This window comes from Dipodomys spectabilis, unplaced genomic scaffold (assembly GCF_019054845.1).
Source record: "Dipodomys spectabilis isolate Male_0828 unplaced genomic scaffold, ASM1905484v1 ptg000125l, whole genome shotgun sequence".
NCBI classification, from domain to species: Eukaryota; Metazoa; Chordata; class Mammalia; order Rodentia; family Heteromyidae; genus Dipodomys; species Dipodomys spectabilis.
In genome coordinates, this window is record NW_024870802.1 from 15150283 (window position 1) to 15176369 (window position 26087).

Consider the following 26087-nt stretch of genomic DNA (forward strand, 5'->3'; position numbering starts at 1 on the left):
CACTGCAAGAGCCCTGATATGCAGAAGAGCCATTGGCTCTCCAGATTCCCAAAGATGGCTGGCCCCACACACTGCTCTCCTCTCACCCCTGCCAGCATCCAGGCTCAGCCCTCCACAAAGGAAGCTCACATCCCACTACTGTTTAGTAGGCTGAAATCCTGGCTGCAGTTCACTCTTTGGGAAGGCCGATGTGGGGGGTGGCTGCTGCTGGAATGTGTGTGGCTGGGACACTGGGTCCCAGCCCAGACAGCAGGCTCTGCTGGGGCTGTAAAGAAGGAAGGCAGCCAAGGGAACCCGGAATCCCTAAGCCCCAACTGAGCCAAGAGAATGGAATGTGCTGCTCTGGGTGCTGCAGGCCAGAGGTGGGGTGGCTGGGCACTGGGGAAGGTGGGGGCGCCCACAAGGCGCTCTCTGTTTCACTAGGGCTGGAGAGTAGAAGCGTAGGGGCCTCCTGTTAGCTCAGTGGCTAGCTCCTAAGCAAGTGTGCACCAGGCAGAGTGCCTTTCTGGCCTCTAGGTACACATGGGCAACAATTCACATCCCAGCCCATGCCTCCCCAATTCTGCAGCCTGGGGCAGGTCACTTAACCTCCCCATGCCTCTATTTACTCCCTGTCAGAAGCAGGTAATACTGAATCTGTGGAGACAGTGGGGCACACTCAGTCAAGGGCTTGTGCTTGTGCCTCCCTTATCCCAAGGCTACCAACTGTGGGACAGAAGTGGGCCTGACTCCTGAGACAGTGCCTCCAAGGTACCAGATACAAAGCAATGAAGATAGAGCTTCATCTGTCTTCTGCTCCAAGGGCCACACATCCTGAAGACCCCAAAAGATCTGCAGAGCTCTTAGAAGGTGCTCAACATAAGCACACCATAAAACATCAATAGAACCAAGGCCAATAGGCTAGGGCTGGGGACCCAGGCCTGACTAGCACATGCAAAGGAGGTAGCAGAACCCAGCTGCCCAACTGCCCCGTACCCCCCCCCCCCCCCGTACCTGAAAATGGATAGCTGTCTTTTAAACCAGGCATTCAATTCCAGAGGCCAGTCTGTCTCCAAGGCCATCCCCAGCCAGCTCCTCTGGACGCTGTGGACCCCAGCTGCTGTAAGTACTCCATCCTGTCCCATCCCTCTGTGACTTTGTCTTCCCAGGAGACTGTAGTTTAATAAAGATGTCTCTTGCCTGCTCTCAAGGAGACAAGAAGGTGGCCTTGGCTTCACCATTCAAGGACACTGACCCAGGGTGGGGGGACACCGGCATTTCTTCTATCAGTGAGCCATGTTCCATGACCATCCTTCCTGGCCTCCATCTGTTAATAGTTCACCAGCAATAGACACTGTTTACACTCCCTGATACTCTCTCTGAAAATAATCTAAAATCATTCTCTGGCTTAAAAAAAAAAATCAGTGTCATAAGCCTTACAGGCTGTGAGGATCCAGTCTGTCCTGTGAGCACTTACCACATGCCAGGCGCATGCTCCATGCAGCACAGCACAGCAGCCTCGAGAGGCCGATGTTGCTCTTAAACCCATTTTATAAATGGGGGGGAAGAAGAAAGACCAGGGCAACTGGTTCCAGCCCGCATCCGGTAGAGTAACCTGCGACACTGAGCACAGTGCCCTTCATCCAGCAAACTCTGAGCCCACCCCAGCTGTCAGAACTGCTTGGACCTCTAACCTCACAGCCCGTCTCTTTTCTGCCAGCTCTCAGCCTCCAAGCACTGACCCTTCTTAGCTTTCTCACAGGGATTAGCTGGGCTCTTTCCATTCTAATGCATGCATTATTTCTCATTTACAAAGTTCTGATCCCCACCCCAACCCTAGCCCAGGGTCCTCAATCTTATCCTAAGATGGAGAGCCCAAGTCACCACATCCAGACTGTGCTGTGCCCCTCGTGTGTTTGAGGCAGCAGTTCTCATACCCCAGCCACTCAGGGTTCGTAGAGCCCCACCCCCAGCAGGGGTGCAGGCCAAGCAAGGCCAGCAAGCTCAGGCAGTGCAGAGTGGTCTGATCCTCCAGGCCAGGGAGAACATGAGACAAGAACAGGACAAAGCAGAAGCTTGAGGCCGTTTATTGACAATCCTCCACATACACAGATCCTTTCCACTGTTCTCCAATGTAAACAAGCACAGAGCACTTAACTCTCATCTCCCACCAGGACAAAGGGGATGCTAAGCCTGCCTGGCTCCCCACAGAATGGCACCTGGTTGCCAGGCCGCACTTCACCTCATGTGTGGCTTGGCAGGAAGCTGGACTGAGAGGGACCCTGTCTGCCAACCTTCCCTCCCTCTCCACTGTGGATGTGGGCCACTGTGGATGTGGGCCCCAGGCAGGCCATGATGCACAAGAGAGTTCCAGGCAGGAGAAGTCCTCTTCCTCCCCACCCCGCGCCTTGTGCTGCATGTTCCCAGGAACCATAAAATAAATAAATAAATACATTGAAAAGGCAGGGCAGCTGGGGGCAGGGGAGAGAGGGCAGAGCCAGCTAAAGGGCTTAGGCTGAGATAATGGACCCCACAGAACAACGGGAACAGAAAACTGGCCAAGAGGCCCTATCCCATAACTGAGCCTGCCCTCCAGCAAATGGCCTAGGAATCGAAGGCCCAGCTCAGCAAGATCCCACACTTTCCAAGACCTCAAAAGTCAAGGGTTTCAGGACCTCCGCTCGGCTCACCAGGCCTCACATTCCATGGGACAAGGGCTGGGAAAGGGATATGTGGTGCTAGGCCAGGGAAAGGGTGCCCCAGCCTCAGGGCAGGAGAACAGGAGTGATCCAAATACCCTACAGCCACTCCAGCAGGGCTGAGGACATCTCAGCATTAAGTAAGCTGAGATTTATAAGCTAAGGTCTCTGCCTTATGGGGCTTTGTGATACTGTTCTCACCTTACACTGAAGGTCTGGACCAGCCCCCTGAACACAACTCCTCTAGGGAATCTGGAAACTTCAGCCCTGCTAGAATGCTACTGGTCTTGTTAGGCCTGTCCACACTAATGGGAAACTAGTCACATGCTGGTACCTGGAGGAAGAACATTCAAACCACAGAGCTGGGGTGTAGTGCTGCAAGCACTTGTACAGGCTCCCTGAGGTGGAGGGACCAGCCCAATACCCCCAGGAAAGAACTTTCCCCAATTTCAGGTCTCATGGAATCCCCAAGCCTAGTCAGACTAGCCCTGACCATAGAAGCCTAGCTGAGAGCAGTCCTAGCTCTCTGCTGCCCTCTAGTGGACACTCCCTGGCTGTCCCTGAACCCATGTGGCCCTGGACAGGGCAGGGCAAACAGCCAGGGCTCCCTGGGATTTGAGCACAGCATTGCTCCAGCAAAGCTGGAGACAGCAGGAGACAGACAGGGAATCCTACCTAGCACTCAGGCCACACTCGCCCAGCACACGCCACAGGGGCCAGGGGTGGAGAGAGTGGGGATCTACTGGGGCCCCAGGACTGCTGCCTCTTGGAGCCTGGCCTCTTGTGTCACTTGCTCAAGGTCTGGTTGCATGAGGCACACACAAACACAGTCTCTCTCTGGGCTTCAGGGGCTGGAAAGGAAGAAGAACTTGGTGAGACACTTCTTTGTCCCCTTTCAAGTACTAGAACCTCCCCCGCAAAGCCCCAGACGGACCACCCACCGCCCAGCCCAAACCCTCCCTGACCCAGCTTGCTGCTAGCCTCAGACACACCTCCTTCCTGGGGATCTGGGAACTCGAGTGATGCCAACACTAGGCGTCTCCAGGTGTTCTGAGCATTAAAAAATCTTTTGGCACCAACTAAACACTTAAAAATGTCTTCACAATAAAATACCAGAGAAAATTTTCCTAAAACGTTTTAACAGAGGTTATCTCTGGGTGGTAAGATTACAGGATTATTTTTCCCTTCCTTCTTCTGTATACTTTCTAAATTTTATAGTTAATGAGTAAGGGGGGGGGGGGGGGAGGGAAGTTAGTCTAACACTAACATACCACAAGGTAGTAAGCAAAACATCACATTTTTCAAAAATGTGTGTCAGAGGTGCTGGTACTTCAGCACCTGTTATCCTAGCTATTTGGAGAATAAGATTAGGAGGATTGAGGTTACAGCTAGGGCAGAAAAGTCCATGAGATACATGGGGCCATGATAGGTTATACAGATCTCTAGGCATTCACATACAGTGAGAAAAAAGGAGGATGTTTCATTTACAACACATTTGTACAGTTTTCATAAAAGAAAATGGTTTTTATTCAGTTAGAAATGGTACCATGGTGGCTGTCTCTGCCAAAGGTAGAGGGGAGCCTGAGAGGGGTGCTACTGTTACGTGTTGTTTCCTATGGAAGCTGTCACAGGTGTTCATTCTGCTACCTTGTGTCACAATTCCCAGGTTCATTATATCTACTCTTCGCATGAATTAAATGTCTCCAGGTTTTGATTAAGTGGGATGGATGAGATGTTCCCACAGATGTTGGACAAGGATGTCTTCACTCCTTTCCGACAATGCGGCCTCCCCTTCAGGGGCAGAAAGCTAGTATCAGCTCCCTACCCTGACCCACCCCTGCACCACTCACCTGTGGCCCCCATGGAGGACTTGGGCACCTTGAAGGAGCAGCATCGAGAGCAAAAGCTGTTCCCGCAGTTACTGCAGCTCCGCTGCAGACAAGAACCAAAGTCAGTGCCAGATGGAGCTGCCATTCTCAGGCACCTGGAACTTCAAGCACTTCCCTTCACCAACAATCCTCCCCAAGGAGACAGATTGGGGAAGTGCCCCAGTGAGGCACAAGGGAGACTGGACTGACTGAACGCCGCACAGGAAGGCTGGTGAAAGCAAACGTCAGACACCAGGCCTCTGAGACCCAAGCAGTCAGACTTCTTCAATAATCCCCTCAACTCCCACAGAACCCATCACAAGCACACAGCTCCCAGAAAACCACCTGAAACTTACCCTCTTCTTCAACACTGAGAAGGTGGCAGAGCAGCCTGTACAGTTCCCTGAGAAACAGAGACAACAGCTCAGTTTTGAGCCAGCCCCAAGCACTCACCTCTCTGCTCCTGATTCTCATACATGGACACTCAGGACACCAGCCCACCCCAGCCCATTCCCTGGCTGGGAACATGGGAGCATGATGGCCCCTGCGAACCACTGTCTCTAGGCCAGTACAGCTCTGGTCTTTGCATCCTCCCAGAGGCAAGCAGCCCCACTCATAGGCACAAGAGAAATGAAAGAACAGCTTGAGAATCTGCTCCAGGAATCCAGCCAAGCTGGCAAGGATCTAACCTCCAAATTCCCGGCGAAGCCTGCCTGACATGACCCCTTTGAGTTCTCCTTACATACACTGCCTGTAGAGAGGGATAGAAGTGCCTCCTGAAAACACACATACCTGCTCTCTGCCACTAGGAAATTCAAAATGAGAAGCTTAGAACAGGGCACTTTCCAAAGAGGCAAAGAGAAGACTGCTCATGCACTGTGAGTAGCACCATCAATGACAAGATGACAAAGCTTCGGGCAGTAGGCCATGGCAGCTTAGGAAATGGCTTAGGGAGGCGAGAGAGGTATAAGGAAGAGATGAAGGATAGGGAAGAAGGTTTCTGGGCCATGGGGTCCAAGACCTGCTGTGATCTGCTCAGATCACAGGTTGGCCAGGAATAGAAAACAGGCCTCTCTTTTTCACACAATGACCCCAATCTGTATTAACATCTCCATGCAGTGCCTCCGTCTGTCTGGAAGAAGGAACTGGAGCTCTTGCTAAAGGAGTTTTCCTGGGATCAAGGAAAGGAAGACTACCTAGAGCCAGAAGGTACTAGAAGTACTCGAGTATTGAGGCTAGGTACTAGTAGTAAGAGTGCTTTTGACCAGCTTGTGGTTCAGGTAGAGGAAATAGAGAAGAGCTAAGCCCATGCATGCTGGTGGTACAGGAAACTGTCTGCTCCACTGAGAACTGAGGAAGGCAGCCTATCTCTGCCTCCCAGAGCAAGAGGACAGGGCAACAGGTCAAGGAAAGAAGCAAGACTGATACTAGGGCTTACGTCCAAGAGTTCCTCCAAACTGGATGGAAAGCCAGAACCAAGCACCCAACAGCAGCCAGTACCCTCACACAGGCCTGGGCTCCAGGAGGGCTCTAGGGGCTGACACCAGTTCAGACAGGCAATTGGGGAGAGCAGCCCTGCTCCTAACTCCTACGTGCTCTTTCTGCCAGGATTCTCAGCAAAGGCCTAGACTCTCCCATCCTGACTCCCCTGTGATGAGGCCACAAAGACAGCAAAAGAAGCTACGGGCCCCATGAGGCCTGCCTGGGCAACCATCATTTGGCCCCCAAGACAAAGTAGGGCCCTCCCCACTAGGAGTCTAGAGAGAAGCTCTGGAATGCAATAGCCTTGTTATGGTTCCACCAAGGTTCATGTTTTAAAAATCTTAACCACAGCCAGATGCCAGTGGCTCACGTCTGTAATCCTAACTACTCAGGAGGCTGAGATGTGAGGATCATGGTTCAAAGCCAGCCTGGGCAGGAAAGTCTGTGAGACTCTTATCTCCAATTAACCACCAGAAAACCAGAAGTGGAGCTGTGGCTCAAAGTGATTGAGCAAAAGAGCTCAGGGACAGCTCTCAGGCTGTGAGTTCAAGCCCCACTACTGACAAAAAAAAATCCTAACCCCCAAATGATGCGGAGCTCACAGAGGCTGAGGACATTCAGCAGGGTGCAGGCAATCTAGAATGAAAAGGGAAGATGCAAGGACCAGAGCCACACATGGCCTGGACACAGTGGCTCCCAGATGCCATCAGGCCAACTTCCTGAGAGCTAGTGTTCAAGAAGAGGAGAAGGACAAGAAACCCACACAAGTGTCTTCAGTAGTTCCACTAGACACATGCTAACATTCCAAGATCCCATGGACACTTGCTCTAGTCACAATTAGAATTCATAATTCCAACACTCTGACCCTGTGTATAGCCAACATCCCCTCCGCCCCAGCCTCCACATTCCTTCCTGGCCACCCTAACCCACTCCATACCGAAGTTGTTGGTAGGGTAACGCTTGCGGAGCCGCTCTGTGAGCCGGGACACCTTGCTGCGCAGTACCTCGTTCTTACTCAGGAACCCATTGTCTTGCAGGGACAGCTCATCCTCTGCTGGGCAGGGGGCACCCTCATCATCCTCCTGTGGGAACAGCTCCTTCCAGTCCCCCACCTCTTGACAAGGCCCAGGGGCCTTCAGGCAGAGGCACCTGGACACAGCCAACCCCATCAGCATAGCCAGATCCGCCACCCTCCCCCAGCCCAGCCCAGCCCTACTTACCAGTGCTCCTACTTACCAGAACCACCAAGTGGGTCTCCTGCCTCCCAAGGTGCAGAGAAGAGAGAAAACAGAGACAGAGATAGCAGAGCAAGGAGGACCAAAAGGGGGACCTCCAAGCTACTCCTGAGTTCTGAGCACCTCCTACACACAGAGCGAGGTTAACAGATGCTCTCCCCTGACTGAGTCAGCACTGAAGAAGCTTGAAATAAGCTGTGAACTACGCTTTTCACATGGGGCATTCTAACAGAAAGAACATAGCCTTTACAGTGTCTTCGGGACACTTGTCTAACCTACTTCGCAAACATAAATGTGAGCTGCATCAAGATGCAAAAGGTATTCCTTGAAAGGTACTGCTTGAAAATCATGCTCTGTATCTCCATCCTCCCCAGGTCCATACTTCTAATCATTACCAAGACTTGGAGAAAATCTTACAGCAGTCAAAATTGAAATGTCAGCAGAGACTGGGCTGATTAGAGAGTGAAGGATTGGTGAAAATTCCAGAGACCCCCACTGCTTATATCTCAATGTCCAGTTTATAAAGAGACATAAAGACAGGGAAAAAACAGAGGAGGAGGAATAATGCTCGATAGGAAATGTACTCATTACCTTACTCATGTAACTGTAACCCCTCTCTACACTATTTCTAAATAAAAAGTATTTTTAAAGAAGTTGAAAAACTAAAAAAAAAAGAGAGAGAGACATAAAGAGAAATTATTTCCTACTCTAAGAAAAACAATAATCTGGTCAAGAAGAGGTGAAATGCTCACATCTATAATCACAGATATTCAGAAAGTAGAGATCAGGAGGATCACAGTTTGAAGATAGCCTAGGCAAAAAAGTTAGCAAAAAGCCAGGCACCAGTGGCTCACGCCTATAATCTAGCTACTAAGGAGGCTGAGATCTGAGGATCACAGTTCAAAGCCCAGTTCAAAGCCAGCCCAGGCAGGAAAGTCCATGAAACTCTTATCTCCAATAAACCACCAGAAAACCGGAAGTGGCACTGTTTGCACAAGTGGTAGAGTGCTCACCTTGAGCTGAGGGACAGCGCCCAGGGCCAGTGTTCAAGCCCCACAACTGACAAAAAAAGAAGTTAGCAAAAAGGCAGGCAGAATGCCAGTTACAAGGGAGGCATAAGTAGGAAGATCATATGACAAAAAAGCATAGGATCCTATCTGAAAAAGTAACAAAATCAAAAAGGGCTGGGGGCATGGCTCAAGCAGTAGAACACCTGCCAAGCAAGCCAAGTCCCTAAGTTCAAATGCCAGCACTGCCTCCCCTACAAAAAAGCAAAGATGACAATAAATAGCAATGGCCACTAACTGTAATACAGGGTTTGTCTAAAGGAGACAGTGGCCTCAGGGCTACTCCTAGAGTTCTAAATAAAATCCCATCATTTTTAAACACCAGCTCAAAACACAATTTTAAAAGTTTTTAAGCCAAATAAGACACGTATGCAAAACACTAGTTCAAACCACTGTCCTAAAACCAAGACAACTGTTGAACTTCCCCTGACCTCAAATTTAACCATGCAAACACTTTCTCCAACCTCTGAAAAGAACAGTGAGGAATTCACTCTGCAGAACCCAGAGTAGCAGAGGCACAGAGAAGCCCTCCTCCAACCTGCCCTCCCGACACCAAGTCTACTATTGCCACCAGAGAGAAATTACAAGCCCCCAGTGGAGTTCTACAACACCTGAAAAGCCACCCCTGCCCTAGGAACCCAAAACAGATGACTAGATGGGCCACAGAGCAGGGATCAAGGGGTCAGTAGCCCCATTTCAACCTATAAGCTCTCGCTCAGATAGGTTTTGGCTTCTCATGTGAATATTGAAAAATAAAACCCTCAGCTCCAGGAACACCAGGTCATACAGCATGCTGGGGAAGGGCCACACACCTCTATTGCATCTTTGAACTCCTCATCTGGTTCAGCCTCCTCAGCTTCCTCCACACTGCCTGGTGTGAGGTCCTAGAAAGAGAGTCTCAGTCACATACAAGAAGGCTGATGGCTGTACAGTAGAGGGCCATCTTCCCTGAGCCAGCATTCAGGTTCCTACCCCAGAGGAAATGGCACCATTTCAAAAAGTAGTGAGTCATGGGAAAGAAAACAACCTCTAACCCTTCAGGGCAGGAAGATGGGCACAAGATCACAGCTGGTCCTCAGTGGCTGAGAGTATAGCTCTGAACCATAGGGCCTGGACTAAGACCCAGTGGCACCACTCACTAGCAATGATGCCTTAGGCAACCACTCTGTGGCTCAGCCTTTTCTTCTGCTACTCTCAGACACAACTTACCTTCCTTGCAGGAATATCTATAAGGCACTTAGAACAGAATCTGACACAGTAGGTACTCAATAAAGTGCAGGGCAGTTATTTTTATTATGCTTATTATTAAGCACACCAGAGATCAGGCCCAGGAAGGAGCAGGAATCACATCAGAGGCCAGTCCTGGAACTATGTACTATATAAGCAAGCTGCTAGAAGGAGGACCCCCATCTGCTCTCAGCAGCTCTTGTGATGACCAGGAGTACTCACCTCCGTGGGAGTGGGGGCAGGCGTGCTATCCAGAAGAGTACCTTTCCCCCCAACATCTGGCAGTAGTGGGCTCTCAAAGACTCGTTGTTGCTGCTTGGGGTTCATCCGCCGCCGCAGAGATGTCCTATACTCAGACACCACTACCCAGAGCAAGGAGAACAGGGTAGGAGGTAGATACAAGACAGAGTAAGTAGTACTCTGGGGGCGGCAACTTCCACCAAGTGCCCCACCCACTGCTACTGAAAGAGCTGCCTTCCTAACTGGGCAAGTCACCCAACCTAAGCCTCATGAGCAACACAGGCATCACCACTTAACCCAGACCACTAAAGATTCAGTGTGGAAGGTGTGCCCTAAGTTGCAGCTTCTGTGATTATTACCCCAGCAGAGGGTGGAAAACAAATGTAACAGTCATTCAAGTAACAAGACTGTCTCAGCACTTTAGAAGCCAGACAGCAGACTGTAATCACACAGAGATGTAGCAGCAACTCCAGGTGGCTGCTACCCAGGGGACAGGCAGAATTTTGGGAAAACACTGCTCCATCTCCCAGAAGCCACCAATCTCAGGAAGCAATGATTCATCTGCTTTAGAAAGAAAGAGGACTGCACATGGCAGCCTCCCTGGTGAGATGTCATCCTCAGGGATCTAGGGTCCTCCAGAGCACCCCAGTGTGGTGCTGCCCCCTTGTGGAAAGGACAGTAACAGGCAAAGAACTACAGAGATGAAGCAGAGGGCCTAAACAGCTGCTGGCCAGTCTGTGCCCCAAATGTCAGGCTCTCTAGGGCTTACCTCGGAAGAACTCCACATTCCCCAGAAACAGTGTACTGTTTAAAAGGGCAAGGACCCAGCAGAGAGGCAGCAGATACAGCATACAAATTGTGCCCAGAAGAGCCCCATAGAACCTGGAAGATCAAAAGAAATTCACAAAATCAGAAGGAAACAGGTTTAGACTAAGCACACTCACATAGGGATATAGGTGAGAAACAGATTTTTTTTTTTTTTTTTTTTTTTTTTTGGCTGTGGGGCTTGAACTCTGGGCTTGGGCACTGAGCCACAGTGACACTTCTGGATTTCTGGTGGTTAATCAGAGACTCATGGACTTTCGTGCCCGGACTGTCTTTGAACCATGATCCTCATATCTCAGCCTCCTGAGTAGCTAGGATTACAGGCATGAACCACCAGCACCTGGCTAAATTTTTTTTTTTTTATCAGTCATGGGCCTTGAACTCTGGGCTTGGGCACTGTCCCGAGTGCTCTACTGCTTGAGCCACAGCGTCATTTCTGGTTATCTAGTGGTTTATTGGAGATAAGAGTCTCACAGAGTTTCCTGCCCGGGCTGGCTTTGAACCACGATCCTCAGATCTCAGCCTCCTGAGTAGCCAGTATTATAGGTGTGAGCCACCGGCGCCCAGCTTTAAACTTTTTTTTTTATACTGCTTTTTTATACTTTTTTATATGCAAACTTTTTTTTTAACTATACATCAAACCAGTATAAAAATCATGATGAGAAAGGACTTCGAAGTATCAACAAGTCACTGGTTTCTGACAACTGACTGGTGAGACTATGCTGATGTCTGAGGCTAGGGCACATGAATGGATCAACTGTTATCACACTCAGGAACTAGACTCTGATGTCTACAGACAGCCTGGAATGTGAGTCTAGCTCTGCTATTTCTCTTTGCACACATCCTGCACTCTGAGTATTACTTAACTTCCTTCACCCATAAAAGGGGGATTACAACAGCATCTACCTCATAGGATTACTATGAAGACTAAGATACAGTATCTGACACAAAGTGAGGACTGAATAAATTAATTATAGTTATTATTCCTATGTAGAGCTTCAAACATATTCATTCCAGTGGAAGGGAGAAAATGAGGGAGAAGTCTCAAAACACTATGAAGCTATGCATCTATAAAGTATATACCTATGACCAACTATAGAAGAAAGCTGAACATGAGATGAACTGCTATATTCAAAGTGGTAGATTACATGGTGAGTGATTTGTGTATTATTAAAGTACTTTTGCTACACTTTTTTTAAAGCATCTAAACAATAGCAACAAATTAGAGCTCAACAGTACCCCTGCAGATCTATACACGTAGCATAGGACGCTCTTCCCCCGAGGTAGGAGGGAACCTACCTTTCAAGCCATTTCAAGATAGCTGCCATTGCTTGGCAGGGGAGGGCTTCAAGCTGCCAATTCCAACAGGGGAGCGGAGGTGGGGAAGGGGAGGGGCCACTCACCGAGACGATACCACAGGGTTTTCCCAGTGCAGCACACGGTAGGCAGCTTCACAGGTGCAGCACAGGCGAGTCAAGAAGGCCTCCAGCTGGATCAAGCTGCAGACACAGGGGCTCCTATGAGTGGGCAGGCTTTGCCCCGCCCACTCACTGGGCAGGATGAAAGTCTGTGGAGGCAGAGCCTGGGACCACAGGCAGAAATAGGTATTCCACCTTCTTGAATGCACTGCCTGAATCTCAAGAGTGGGGGGTAAGAGGGTCTTGCCAAGCTGGCCCAGGTATTGCTCCATCCCATTCTTGATCCTCTCCTATGGGAGAACCAGTTCAGAGCTTCTGTTCTTGCTAACTATGGATGTCAGCCAAGCTACCTAAGTGTCCCACTGCTGAAGTTCCCTCATATGTCAAGTGAGTAACCGAAGACCCACCCCACAGGTACACAGCACCGTGGGTACATGGCACCAGGAGGATAAATGGCAGATCAATGTCTGCTCACCTAAAATGTAAGGTCGACCACCTGGGGAGTTCTGTTAACAGAGATAAACCCCAGAAGCACGAGCACATCTGGCACCCAGATCCAGACTATCTATCTATCCAGGGTCCTTGGAAAAATGTCTGCTTCAGAGCTGAAGCAGGGGAGGTAAAAGATGAACGCAAACATCCTGTTGTACCATAACAGAAGCACTGGGAAATGATGGAGACACAAAAAGCAACTCTAAAGTGGTCCCACTAGCCAAATCTAGAACAATTTGAGATGAAAACAATTGAGATGAAAACAAATGAAGGCAATAGATTACAACCCACAGAATCAAATAAAAATCTAAGAGTTCATACTGATAATATGGGCTCATACTAATATAGACAGAATGGTAATCAGAAAATCATCTCTCCAACCATCACAGTAATAAAGTGATTAAGGAAAGACCATGAGTGGTTTTAAACAGTGGGTGTATGTTTGATGCGCCTCACAGTATCTCCCTTCAGATTACTAACAATGAAAGGAGAGGATGATGCACAGTGGGAAGCTGTACACAAATGGACAGAGTTAACATTTCCTGACATTATGGGCTACCAACATGAAAGTCCACATTCCTTGCCATAGTCCTGTCGAAGATGCATAATCTGAGTCTAACCAAGAGGAGCCAACTTATCCAAACTGAGGGGGCTCCTATAAAAGAAAAAGCTGGTAGTATTTAAGTACACAAAATCAAGAGGCACAAAGACTGAGGCTCTAAGTTACAGGAGACAAGCAGAAAAGCGGAATGTGAGGTCTGTGCAGCTCCATAATAGAACATTTGCCCCACATGCAAAGCTTTGGATTTGATCCCCATCAGCACACACACAAAAAAAACTTCAATGTAAGCCTGGTGCTGGTGGCTTACACCTGTAATCCTAGCTACTCAGGAGACTGAGATCTGAGGATCGAGGTTCAAAGCCACCAGGGCAGGAAAGTCTGTGAGACTCTTACCTCCAATTAACCACCAAATAGGCAGGAGTGAAGCTGTGGTGGTTCAAGTAGTGGAGCTCCAGCCTTGAGTGAAAAAGCTCAGGGACAATGTCTAGGCCCTGAATTCAAGTCCCAGAACCAGCACCACAAAAACAAAAACACAAAAAACAAAACCCCTCAACATAATGTAATATATGATGGGTAACAGAAATTGGTAGGAAGACGTTTACTAACGGAACTGGCAAATTATGTTTATAATCCATATAGCAGATGATTCATGCTAATGTTGTATTAAATTTCCTTTCTGGCTGGGCACCAGTGTAGCTCACGCCTATAATCCTAGCTACGCAGGATGCTGAGACCTAAGGACTGAAGTTCAAAGCCAGCCAGGGCAGGAAAGTCTGTGAGACTCTCCAATTAACCACCAAATAGGCAGAAGTGAAGTTATGGTTCAAGTGGTAGAGCTCCAGCCTTGAGTGAAAAATCTCAGGAACAATGTATAGGCCATGAATTTAAGCCCCAGAACCAGTACATACATATAACACACACACACACACACACACACACACACACACACACACAAAACCTCAATATAACGTATGATCTTAGATTGTATCCTGGATCAGGGGAAAATGATAGGAAGTTTACTAAAACAACTGGCAAATTATGGTTATGATTCATATAGTAGATGACTCATGGTAATGTTGCAGTATTGAATTTCCTTTCTAGTTACAGTGCTACAGATATGTAAGAGGAAGTCCTATTCTTACAAATACAGGTTGAAATATTTGGGATAAACATACATGATATTTACAACTTTCTTTCTTTCCCCCCCACCTCCGGTCATAGGGCCTAAACCCTGGGCATGGGCACTGTCCCTCAGCTCTTCAGCTCAAGGCTAACACTCTACCACTTGGGCCACCGTGCCACTTCCAGCTTTTTCTGCTTCTGTGGTGCTAGGAATAGAACCCAAGCACTCTACCACTGAGCCACCTTCCCAGCCTCTATTTTTGCAACTTACTTTCAAACAGTTTGGGGGTAAGGGGGGGAAATGCAGTGAGATCTCAGGAACCATTGCGGTAAAAGTTAACAATAGTCCCAGCTGAGTAAAGGACCTATGGGGCCTGTTTGTGTCATTTATGTACCTCTTCTCTAGGTTTAAAATTATTTCACAGTAAAAAAGAAACAAACACTGGAGCCAGTGGCGGTTCTTTGACTGTAATCGTAGCTACTCAAGAGGCTAAGATCTGAAGATCATGGTTCAAAGCCAGCCTATGAGATTCTTATCTCAAATTAAATCACAAAAAAGGCCAGAGTGGCACTATGGCTCAAGTGGCAGAATGCTAGCCTTGAGCAAAAGTTGCTTAGGGACAGTGCCAGGCCAGAAAGAAAGAAAGAAAGAGAGGGGGGGAGTGAGGGAGGGAGGGAGGGAGGGAGAGAGGGAGGGAGGGAGGGAGGGAGGGAAGGAAAGAAAGAAAGAAAGGAAGGAAGGAAGGAAGGAAGGAAGGAAGGAAGGAAAGAAAGAAAAAAGAGAAAGAAAGAAAGAAAGAGGGCTGAGAAGGTGGCTCAGTGGTAGAGTGCTTGCCTTGCATGAAAGAGACCCTGGGTTCAATTCCTCAGCACCACATAAGCAGGAAAAAAAAAAGCCGGAAGTGGTGCTATGGCTCAAATGCTAGCCTTGAGCTGAAGAGCTGAGGGACAGGGCCCAGGCCCAGAGTTCAGGCTCCAAGACCAGACCAAAGAAAGAGAGAGAGAGAGAAAGAGAGAGAGAGAAAGAGAGAGAGGAAGGAAGGAAGGAAGGAAAGAAGAAAGGAAGGAAGGAAGGAAGGAAGGAGGGAAGGAAGGAGGGAAGGAAGGAAGAAGCAACAACAACAGATACCTGGCCCCATTGCTGGGCAGGCCCAGCAATACATTTATTTCTAACTTGTGCCACTCTTGTGGTATATCAAAATCCTACACAGAAAAGTCCAGCTGCCACCTAAGTTGGAACAATTAATTTTGTTCAGCTTCCTTCAGCTGCTTCCTCAAAGTATCAGCTCTGTCATGTTTAGGAATTTCTCCATAGTACATCTAAACATAATACATACTAAACACATTCTGCAGACCTAACACTGGAGTAATCTTCACCCTCTGAGTAAGCCCTATCATCCTAGTTGACAGACGTGGGACCTGAGTCACAGAGGAGCAAAGCAACTTACCCAATGTTACAAAGTAAGTGGAAGAGCTGCGATTTGAACCCATGTAGTGACATGTGGAGGCACAGTGCTTAGTGAAGATGTTAGTGTTTCTAGGGGAAAGAGCAAGCTGTGAAGTTGGCTGAACCTGGAGGCTCATCCAGCTCACTTGCCAGCTGTAAGTGGGGATAATAGCAACCACCACCCAGAACTGTTCAGAAGATTAAATGGAGTAGCATCTGTGGTTTACCCAATATGAAGTCTGGCACATGCAAATGCACTATGCAGCAGCTGCTGTCATTTCTAGTCTCCCCATCTCCCAGGCCTCTCTTTGATACTCACAAGCTCTTCACCTCAGCCACGGCCTCGGGTCGAGAAAGACGAACTTTCTGCAGGTCCTCTTGTCTTACACTGTGATACTTCCTCCGCATCAGTTCAGATTCGGGCAGCTGTGCCCGGCAAACCTCCTGAAGGTAGCCCAGCAAGGCAGGCACAGAAATCAATAGGGCACCCACCGAGTACCAGGCACCTAAGAAATTAAGAACACTGCAAGTAATATAGTTTAGTAAGGCCCAGGAACTGCCCACCTACATGCTCACTCCTCACCTCCACCAGGGCCCTCCCTAGGAGGTCTTTCCTGTTCACCCTACAGGGAAGACAAGAGTACTTCATCCACCCACCAGGCTCCTGAAGCCAGTTTTGTTTTTCCTCATAGATTTTTATCACCACACTATAGACTATGGGTGTGTTCACTTTTGGCTAATGGAAGCTGTTAAGAGCTGGCACTTTGTCCATGTGATCACTGATGGGAGTTCCAGCTTCATCTCTAAAACATTAAAAAAATGCTGCCAGCATGTAGTAGGTAACTCCTGCCTGCACCCTGGCCATTAAGGCAGACTGGAAGCCTTTCCTTTGGCTCTTAGGTGCCTTCTGACACAGGCCTCAGAAATACTGAGGCTGAGATGAAATTCAAAAAGGGAATGTCTCCCGTATCACTTCGTATCCCAACAGGAAGCTAAGAGAGCAGCGGGCTACTAATAAATGTGTGTTAAATTTCTGTCACAAAAACTGACATACTTCAGAAATATATTCAAAGAAACCTATCATGCTGGCAAATTTTGATCAAAGAAGAGATTAAGAAAAAGATGAACCAGGCACCAGTGGCTCATGCCTGTAATCCTAGCTTCTCAGGAAGCTGAGATTTGAGGATCATGGTTTGAACCTAGCCCAGGCAGCAAAATCTATAAGACTCTTTTTTTTTTTTTTTTTTTAATGGTTGTGGGCTTGAATTCTGGGCCTGGGCACAGTTCCAGAGCTATTCAGCTCAAGGCTAGCACTCTACCACTTGAGCCTAGAGCCACTTCCAGTTTTCTGAGTGGTTTATTGGAGATCAGAGTCTCACACACTTACCTACCCCAGCTGGCTTTAAACCGTGATCCTCAGATATCAGCCTCCAGAGTAGCTAGGATTATAGGCATGAACCACCAACATCCAGCTCTATGAGACTCTTATCTCCAATTAATCAACAAAAAGCTGGAAGTGGCCGGGCGCTGGTGGCTCACGCCTGTAATCCTAGCTACTCAGGAGACTGAGATCTGAGGATCGAGGTTCAAAGCCAGCCCGGGCAGGAGAGACGTAAGACTCCTATCTCCAATAAACCACCAGAAAACCGAAAGTGGCGCTGTAGCTCAAGTGGTAGAGCACTCGCCTTGAGCTGAAGAGCTGAGGGACAGCGCCCAGGCCCAGAGTTCAAGCCCCACGACAGACAAAAAAAAAAAAAACTGGAAGTGGAGCTTGTGGCTCAAGTGGTAGAGCAAAAGAAGCTAAGGGATAATGCGTAGGCCCCAAGTTCAGGCTTCAGGCCCAGCATACACACACAAAAAAAGATGAAATCTTGCACAAACTGGGTTTATTTTTAACCAATTAAAACACTACCTCCACCAGAAACAAAGGAGTCACAAAAATAGAACACAAAGTAAGAAAAAACATAAAGACTAGCCCCTTAGAGCATTCTATCCCAGACCCTTCCCTCATTTCTCCTAGGGCTAATTCTATAACCAGCTGCGGTTCCAACCCAAGCAAGGGTTGAGTCACAGAAAATACTATCAATAGATCCAGGAGAGATCACCATCCGGGCCACTATGTTTACCCACCCGTCCACACCTTCCTCTAGGCTTTGTGCCTCTCCTCACTGCTGGTGGCTGCCCAGCCGGCCCCCCTAGACTCACTTGCAGAACCAGAGAAAAGAATGCATATGGCAAGAAGTCCCTCCTCAGCCCAACTTCCTACGACCCTTATCCCACGGGATGGCCCCAAGGACCCCCGAATCAGTTAGAAAAGCAAACAAAAAGGTCATCGGTCATCAGCCATCAGTCAAGAAGGGGAGAACAGTAACAGTAACAGCCGCTATGAAGCTATGTGGTATGCATTCTCATTCCTCACAAATAAATACCCTGTGAGGAAAGCACTAGTGATATCCCCCTTAGACAAAAGGACACTTAGGTCTCAACAGTGCGTTAAATAACTTGTCCAAAGTCAAACAACCTGGATCATCCCTCTGGAGCCTCTGTTCTGATACCAAGCAGAGGGAAACTCACTCAGAGAGAGGTCCCCTCACACACTGCCACATTTCAGTATTCCTCCACTTCATTCTCAAAAAGACACAAAACACTGACCCCTTGGAAGCCGTTCTTACCTTCATTCAAAGTGAGGAACAAGATGTTGAGGCCCAGGCAGGTCAGCAAGGAGCACACAGGTGTCTGCCACCTGAAACACAGAGATCCGGATCACCAGCCACTCCTCCAGCTGGGAGGGGAGCCCAGGCAGCACAGATAGGAAAGCCATACTGGAGACAAGGAGGCCTGGGCACAGAGGACCAAGGGAAAATGAAAAGAGGGCCTGTCTCTCAGCTAGATGACTAGGAGAGAAGCCAACCGGTCACATTAGCCCTGGGGTGACAAAACTTTCTGCCAGAAGAAAGAATTTATAAAACACCTATTAAGAAACCCATTTAATACTGCTTCACTAGTGTCTTTGTAAGCGTCTCTTCTCTTTGACAGGGGAAGCTGACAGATACTTTTCTTCAATATTTTCCTTTATTCTTTTTCACAATTCGGTAAGATTATATCAACACTACCCAATAATTCATTTAACACAGAAACCAATAAAGAACAAATAGTAGACCAGGCATACTGCTGGCAAGCAATGCAGAATATAAATGCATTTTCTTGTATTCTCATTGGAGAAATTCTTATTACTAAATGAGGTTAACTAGCTCATGTGAGGCTTTCAACCCAATAACCTCTATCTTGCTCCTGAAGTTCAACACACTCCACCAGTACCACTCTAACTGAGCCACAGAACACTTGGCGACTGCTACCAGAGTAAAAGCAAATTAAAATCTAAGTCTAAAGGCAGTCCTAGTTGAGAAAAAAACATCACACTACCTCTGAACATCATTTCTTTCCAAGGCCCCTCCCCTCTACCTCATTTCTTCCCACAATTTGGTGCTGGGAGACCCACAAAAAAATAAAGTAGGGCTGGAAATGTGGTAGAGTGCTTGCCTAGCATGCATGAAGCCCTGGGTTTGATTCCTCAGTATCACATACATAGAAAAAGCTGCAAGTGGCGCTGTGGCTTAAGTAGTAGAGTGCTAGCCTTGAGCAAAAGCAGCTCTGAGACTGTACCCAAGCCCTGAGTTCACAAGCCCCAGGACAGGCAATAAATAAATAAATACAGTAGCTGATCATAGAAGAGAGTCTTAAATTTTTTTTACTGCAGCTCCAGGCTTCAGATCTAATAGCCAAGGCACTAGCTAAGGTCCTTCTTCAAAGTCAAATCCTCTTTACTAAGAAAAGAACAATCAAAAGCACAAGCTAATCTGACAGCCACTTTCATGGACCAGTGCGCCTTCTGCCAGCATCCAAGAACACAGGCTAGAGGAAGGGGGCTTTGAAGAGCCCAGTTCTGACTCACTCCACCCATCTGATCTCTCAGTCCATGAAATAGAAATCTCTTGACTTGACTGAGGCTGCTGTCGGCACTACCAACCAGCAGAGGAAAAGAAGGGTATGATATATTTAACTTCTGTACTTTGCCTCAAAAGGACAAAGTATGTGTCAGAGAGCACAGCCCATCTCTCTGGAACCCTTCCCATACCCTGAGGAAAATGAAAGTTTGTTAGCTAGCTGGTGCTGCTGGGATTATAAAATAAGACAAGAGTCCCTCCTCCTACCTACCCCTTGCCCCAAAGGCAAGAGAAGAAACATGGCTCTAAACACTGACTACTTCATCTCTAGGGTTACTGTCATAAATTAAAGGACTAAAAGAAAAAAGTCAGGGTGTTGGTCAGTTAATAATAAATGGCCCAAAACTCAAAGGCAGTCCAGGCTTCATAACTCAACCTGTCTCCAGAAGGGAGGAAAAAATAAAAAGGCCCAGTATTTCCAGTCTGAGGCAAGAACCCAAACTCAGTGGTACCCTTTGAGCTAACTGAATTCCAGTCATTCTGCCTACTAGTCTTCTCAAGCATTTTAGGGTTGGATCAATTAAAACTAAAAGCTTTTTCCTATAAATAAAATATGAATGAACACAAAGACTTACATGCAGTTTCGTGGAATTCATTGACCCCTAAAGCCCTCCTAAATAAGCTCAAAGTTTAGGTTGTCCTACTCTTTAGGACAATACTCTTTAATATTGTGTAACACAATATCAACCTTTGCCAATAATAATAATAATAATAGCCTTTAATTTTTCTTCTAGAGTTTGAACCCAGAGCTTGCTCATTCATTCACTCAAGTTGTTTGCTCAGAGCTAGTGCTTGAGCCATGAGTCCAGCTAGTTAATTGGAGATCAAGTGACAAGGACTTTTCTGCCTGGGCTGGCTTGTTGAGCAACTAGATTACAAGGCCTGAGCCACCTCAGGCTAAAAATTTCATCTTCAACTTGTAGCCCAGCCTTTAAATCTAACTTCTTACTTAAATCTAAGTAAGAACTCTCAGTCTTCAGCCTGCCACTATCAAGAAACAAAACTAGGGCTGGGAAGCTGGCTCAGTGGTAGAGTGCTTGCCTTGCATGCCTGAGGCCCTGGGTTTGATTCCTCAGCACCACATAAGCAAAAAGAAAAAAGCCAGAAGTGGTGCTGTGGCTCAAGTGGTAGAGCACTAGCCTTGAGCTGAAGAGCTGAGGGACAGTGCCCAGGCCCAGAGTTCAGTCCCCAAGACTGGACCCAAAAAAAAAAAACTAGTTTAGACTCAAATAGACTTAAAGGACAAAACCACCCAGGCTGCATGGCACTAGATTAGAACTTGATTTGATCAAAACAATTCATGATATCTTGAGAAAACTGAGCTAATCTGATTATGAACTGGCTATACAGAAAGACATCAAGAAATTGTTTATTAATAATTATTTATTAATAATTGTTGGGCACAATTTGATGATGAAAGAAAAGGTCATTCATTATTCAGAGGCACCAAATGATGTATTTAGAGAGTAGGATGCCATATATCTGTATTTTCAAAGGCTTTTAATTTTTTTTTAAGAAATAAAGCAGGCTGAATGAAAAGAGAAAATTATGGAGGATGAAAGCTACAGAAAAATAGAAAAAAAAAACTGCGATTCATAACCCCAAATGACTAATGAAAATAGTACCATCTCATTCATAATTTTTGTTGGTCATGGGGCTTGAAATCTCTGCCTGAGTGCTGTGCTCAGCTCTCCAGCCCAAGGCTAGTGCTCTACCACTTGAGCTACAGCACCACTTCTGGCTTTTTTTCTGTTTACGTGGTACTAAGGAATCAAACCCAGGGGCTAATGCATGTGAAGCAAATACCCTCCACTAAGCCACCTTCCCAGCCCTCATAATTATTTTGCATTTGACTTTTGCTCAAAATTGTACTCTAACTTTAGTATTATACTAGTGTCGGAAAAGAAGGAGAAAAAATTAAGCCTGTTATGTGCTGTAGAAAGCCAATGTTCAAGCCTAACAGTCCAGAGACAGGAAGTTATCTTGTCACAAAGAAGAATCTTGATCAAAGACCAGGCGGTGTCCAGTTCTTGCCTCTCCTGGATTAGGGCTAGGACACAGGGCAGACCTGGATAAATCTAGATGTCAAATAGACCCACCAGAACAGGCCATAGCTAGGGTGAGAACAGACTGCACAACCACTGCTTAGATGACTAGCAACTATGGAGCAGGGAGCTAGATGGCCCAGCAGACGAGGAGTACTCCAGAAAGACTGTACCTGAGCAAATATCGAACACCATCACCTGCATCCTTCAGAGGTTCCAAGTAGATCTCCAGCCTCTTGTACGACAGGACCAAGTTGAAAAGATCAAAGGCTGCTGCAGTCTTGGTAGGGGGAGGTGGAGATTCTGGGAGAGCCTCAGTCATCACGCTGGGACTCACCTCTGGCCCACTCCCCTCTCGCTCTGATGTCTGCATCCTGTAACCATAATAATTCCTGATATTTGCACTGTACTTCCAGTCCCCTACACATTCCCCCTTGAATTACTGCATGTGGCACTAACAGTGAGGTGAACAGGGTTCCTACATCTGGAAAATTCATTTCACAGGGTTCTGCTGCAGTTCAACAGGGTAAAGTGAATTATTCAAATACACACCTCTAATCCTAGTTATTCAGGAGGCTGAGATCTGAGGACTGCAGTTCAAAACTAGCTGGAGTAGGAAAGTTCCTGAAACTGTATCTCCAATTAACCACCCAAAAGCTGGAAGTGGAGCTGTGGTTCAAGTGGTAGAGCAACAGCCTTTAGTGGAAAAGCTAAGGGACAGCACCCAGGCTCTGAGTTCAAGTTCTAGTACACACCTACGTGTGTGTGCACATGTGCACGCACCCATGCGCACACACACACACACACAAATCCTGTTTTTCAGGCTCCCATCTAATCAATGCTTGTTTCCATCAAGACTTTAAAGTCATAATGTGCAGGCACATTTAGTTGCTGGAAGGAGGCAGCCAACAATCTCAAGGGAAATGATGTCCTAGAATATTTCTCTCCAGATCTTTCATTCCTACTCCTCCTGCAGGTGTCACCTTAAACCTCACTCTCTTGCTCTGAGAAATCTCTGGCAACCTCCCCAGTCTGGACTGGGAGTTCCCAGTGCTTCAGAAGTTTTATGCACTCTTCCTAATGACCCTTATCATATCTCCAAAATACAACTCCTCGCTTTCTTCGGGTCTTTTAACTTTGGCGGGCTTCCATTCATTACTGTTAATGTACACCGTTTGTGCTTAGTAGTAACTGCTTGTTGAATAAGAAACTACATCTCTCGGGGACTACTACTGTCTCCTGCCCTGCTCAGCCTCTAACCCACTCCAGTTCCTTCAGCGCCCAGCAACTTCGTGGGCCCCTGAGGGCCACCACCACCTTCCTTCCCGAAGTCTCATTCCCACCTCCCTTAGAGCACCTTTATTAACGTAGTCCTGGGAACCTTTATTAAGTTCTTTTCTTGACTTCAAAGTCCTTCTCTGAGCGCTAAGTGGCTACTGGGGGGGAAGGGGAGGTGAACAGAACCTGAGCAAACGGCCACGTAAACCAGTCCTAGGCAAAGAACCTAAGGAGGGAGGCGATAAAGAGGTCACCGGGCACCCCAAGCCCCAGGGACCGACCCAGGGTGAAAGGACCCGGACATGCCAGAGCGAGAGGGTCGGGTCAGCACTGGCAAAGGCCTCCACGGCTAAGGAGGCCCAGAGAGGCTACCCCCAAGATCGGCCTCCACGGGGGACGGGGGCGTGGCGGCCCCACCTACCTGGACACTGGCTCGGAAAGAGGAGGGGCAGGGACGGCCAGAGGGCACCGGAAGGACCCCTGCACCCCAGAGCGTCTCCCCGGGCCCGCCCCGCCCCGCCCCGACGCGGCGCCTCCTCCCAGGGCTATCCGGAATCTGCAGGTCCCAGAGCCCCCTTCGCCTCCGCCTCCGCCTCCGCCGCTTCCGGGACGCCAGCCGTTCGGCGGCGACGTGCTCTGACGTCATCGCGTTCTCCTCGCCCCGCCTCCACTCCGGGTTAGTCTCCGCCCTCCCGCCCGGCCTAGGTGAGCGCTCTTGGTTGTCAGCGCGGTGCCCCTGCGCCTTTCTGCCCTCACGGGCGGTGTTCGCTCGCTTCCGGCCGACAGCGCCTGCGCGGGCCCGAGACCCTGCGTCGCTCCGCCCCGCCGGACCCCGAGCCCGGCTGGGTGGCTCAGGGATGTGATTACCCCAGCATTTAGGGATTACAGCCTGAGGAAGGAAGGAAGGAAGGAGGGAGGGAGGGAGGGGGAGGGAGGAGGGAAGGACGAGAAGAAGAGGAGGAGGGAGGGGAGGAGAGGAGGGGAGGAGGGAAGAACCAGAAGAAGCGGGGGAGGGAGGGGAGGGAGGGAGGGGGAGGTCAGGGAGAAGGAAAGCGAGGGAAGGAAGAAAGGAAGAAGAGGAACCGAGGCGCGTCTCTGCGCCCCTCCGCGCTCACGCACGCACGCACACTTGGGCTCTTACCTGACTGTCGCCCCCAGGGGCTGAGAGCCCTGGAAGGGCGGGAACTGTGCCCTGTGTGCCAGGTACCTAGCAGAGAATGTCTTCCATTGTTTCCTGGGTAGCTACACGGTTCTGGATCAGCCCGTCTGCAGCTTAATCCTCTTCACTCCGGGTGACCGGGTTAATCTCCTTTAAAACACACATCAGATGGCTTTTGCATTAGTGCTAGATAACACCTGTTTACTGAGCTCCCCAGCAGCCAGGCACCCGGCTGAGCTCGGTGACTAAGCTCTCGGTAGACATCATCTTATCCCGTCCACCTCCCACGGCCCGTTTGCTTACTTAGTTATCATTCCACTGGTGAGGAATTGAGACATGGCAAGAAATACCTTTGATGGCACATCAAATAAGCCAGCCACTGGGAGCTGGGATTTAAACTTCATGCATCATCTGACCTACCCAACCATACCCACCAGCGCCTCTAACCACTTTGGTCTGCTTGCACTGGTCTCCTCAGCCCTCCTGTTCCCCCTCAGGTGCCTCAACCCTGGCCAGCCAAACCCCTTACCCTCCAAGGCCCTGGCCCTCCTGCCTCTGGCTATTGCTTGGAATGCTCTTCCCCCATCCTTGTTTAGGTCCAAATCCAATCCACTCTCCTCAGAGGGAATCAGATGTCTTCCAGACTTCCCTGCTTGAGGCAACTGGATACCATCCCTTCCCTCTCAACAGCCAGAGTTTCATCAACATCTCTTCCAGTTAGTATCTCCTTTCAGAAAGACTGGCACCAGGGCTGGGAAGGTGGCTCAGTGGTAGAGCACTTGCTTTGCATGCCTGAGGCCCTGGGTTCGATTCTTCAGCACCACATAAGCAAAAAGAAAAAAGCCGGAAGTGGCGCTGTGGCTCTGGTGGTAGAGTGCTAGCCTTGAGCTGAAGAGCTGAGGGACAGTGCCCAGGCCCAGAGTTCGGGCCCCACAACCGGACCAAAAAAAAAAGAAAGAAAGAAAAGAAAGACCAGCAGGAGCTCCTTCAGCCAGCATGGGCTGGGCTGGAAATTCCAACTCTCCCCACTTCCTGCTCTATCCAAGGGGCCCTGTAATCCTAGCCCTCACTGACCTTTTACCTCTGGTCCTAGAGACAAGATCCATTGAAAAATTCTCCTTCACCCCCTCTCGCCCTCTCTAATCAAGGAGACTGGCGACTGTCCACCTCTCCTTCCTCACCCAACTCACCTTTTACCACACTGCAGCCCTGAGTTTCCTGACTGCTCACCTGTGAATCCATCCTTCCCCACACCTTAGCCTCCATGATATCACCATCTATTTGTCCTTCCACTTCAAGCTTTTCTTAGAACTTTTATCCTATTCTCCAAATGCTGTCTGTGTGCCACCCTCCTTCCTCTGCTCCCTGAGAATCTCATTTGCTCCCCTGGCTCCTGTTCACTAATTGTTTCCATATCTGTGTCTCCAGCAGCCAGGGCAGCAGCTGACACATAATAGGCATTCTGCAAAAGAAGACTGCAAGGTGTTAACCTTGGAGGATAGTATGTGGATCTCTGTGTTATTTCTCTTTGTTTTGTTTTTTTTTTTTGGGGGTCCAGTCGTGGGGCCTGAACTCTGGGCCTGGCGCTGTCCCTCAGCTCTTCAGCTCAAGGCTAGCGCTCTTACCACCTGAGCCACAGTGCCACTTCCGGCTTCTTTTCTTTTTGCTTATGTGGTGCTGAGGAATCGAACCCAGGGCCTCATGCATGCAAGGCAAACTCTACCATTGAGCCACCTTCCCATCCCTCTGTGTTATTTCTTATAAACTGTTACTTCAAAATAAATGCTTATAAGCTGGGCACTGGTGGTTCGCACCTGTAATCCTAGCTACTCAGGAATCTGAGATGTGAGGGTCACGGTTCAAAGCCAGCCCTGGCAGAAAAGTCCATGAGACTTATCTCCAATAAAACTACTCAGAAAAAGCCAGAACTGGCACTGT

General features: G+C 48.5%; 1 protein-coding gene across 1 annotated transcript; it reads right to left on the reverse strand.

The window, feature by feature from the left end:
* Positions 1 to 2050: 2050 nt before the first annotated feature.
* On the reverse strand, positions 2051 to 23526 carry Zfyve27 (zinc finger FYVE-type containing 27). Its single transcript, XM_042689483.1, has 12 exons — positions 23412 to 23526; positions 21886 to 22086; positions 18336 to 18406; positions 15983 to 16169; positions 12026 to 12121; positions 10567 to 10679; positions 9780 to 9919; positions 9143 to 9214; positions 6966 to 7110; positions 4903 to 4949; positions 4529 to 4610; positions 2051 to 3529 (listed from the first exon to the last, which is right to left on the reverse strand). Exons 2-12 carry the CDS (start codon positions 22083 to 22085, stop codon positions 3465 to 3467), a joined length of 1218 nt encoding a protein of 405 aa, XP_042545417.1. The 5' UTR covers position 22086; positions 23412 to 23526; the 3' UTR covers positions 2051 to 3464.
* Positions 23527 to 26087: the final 2561 nt, after the last annotated feature.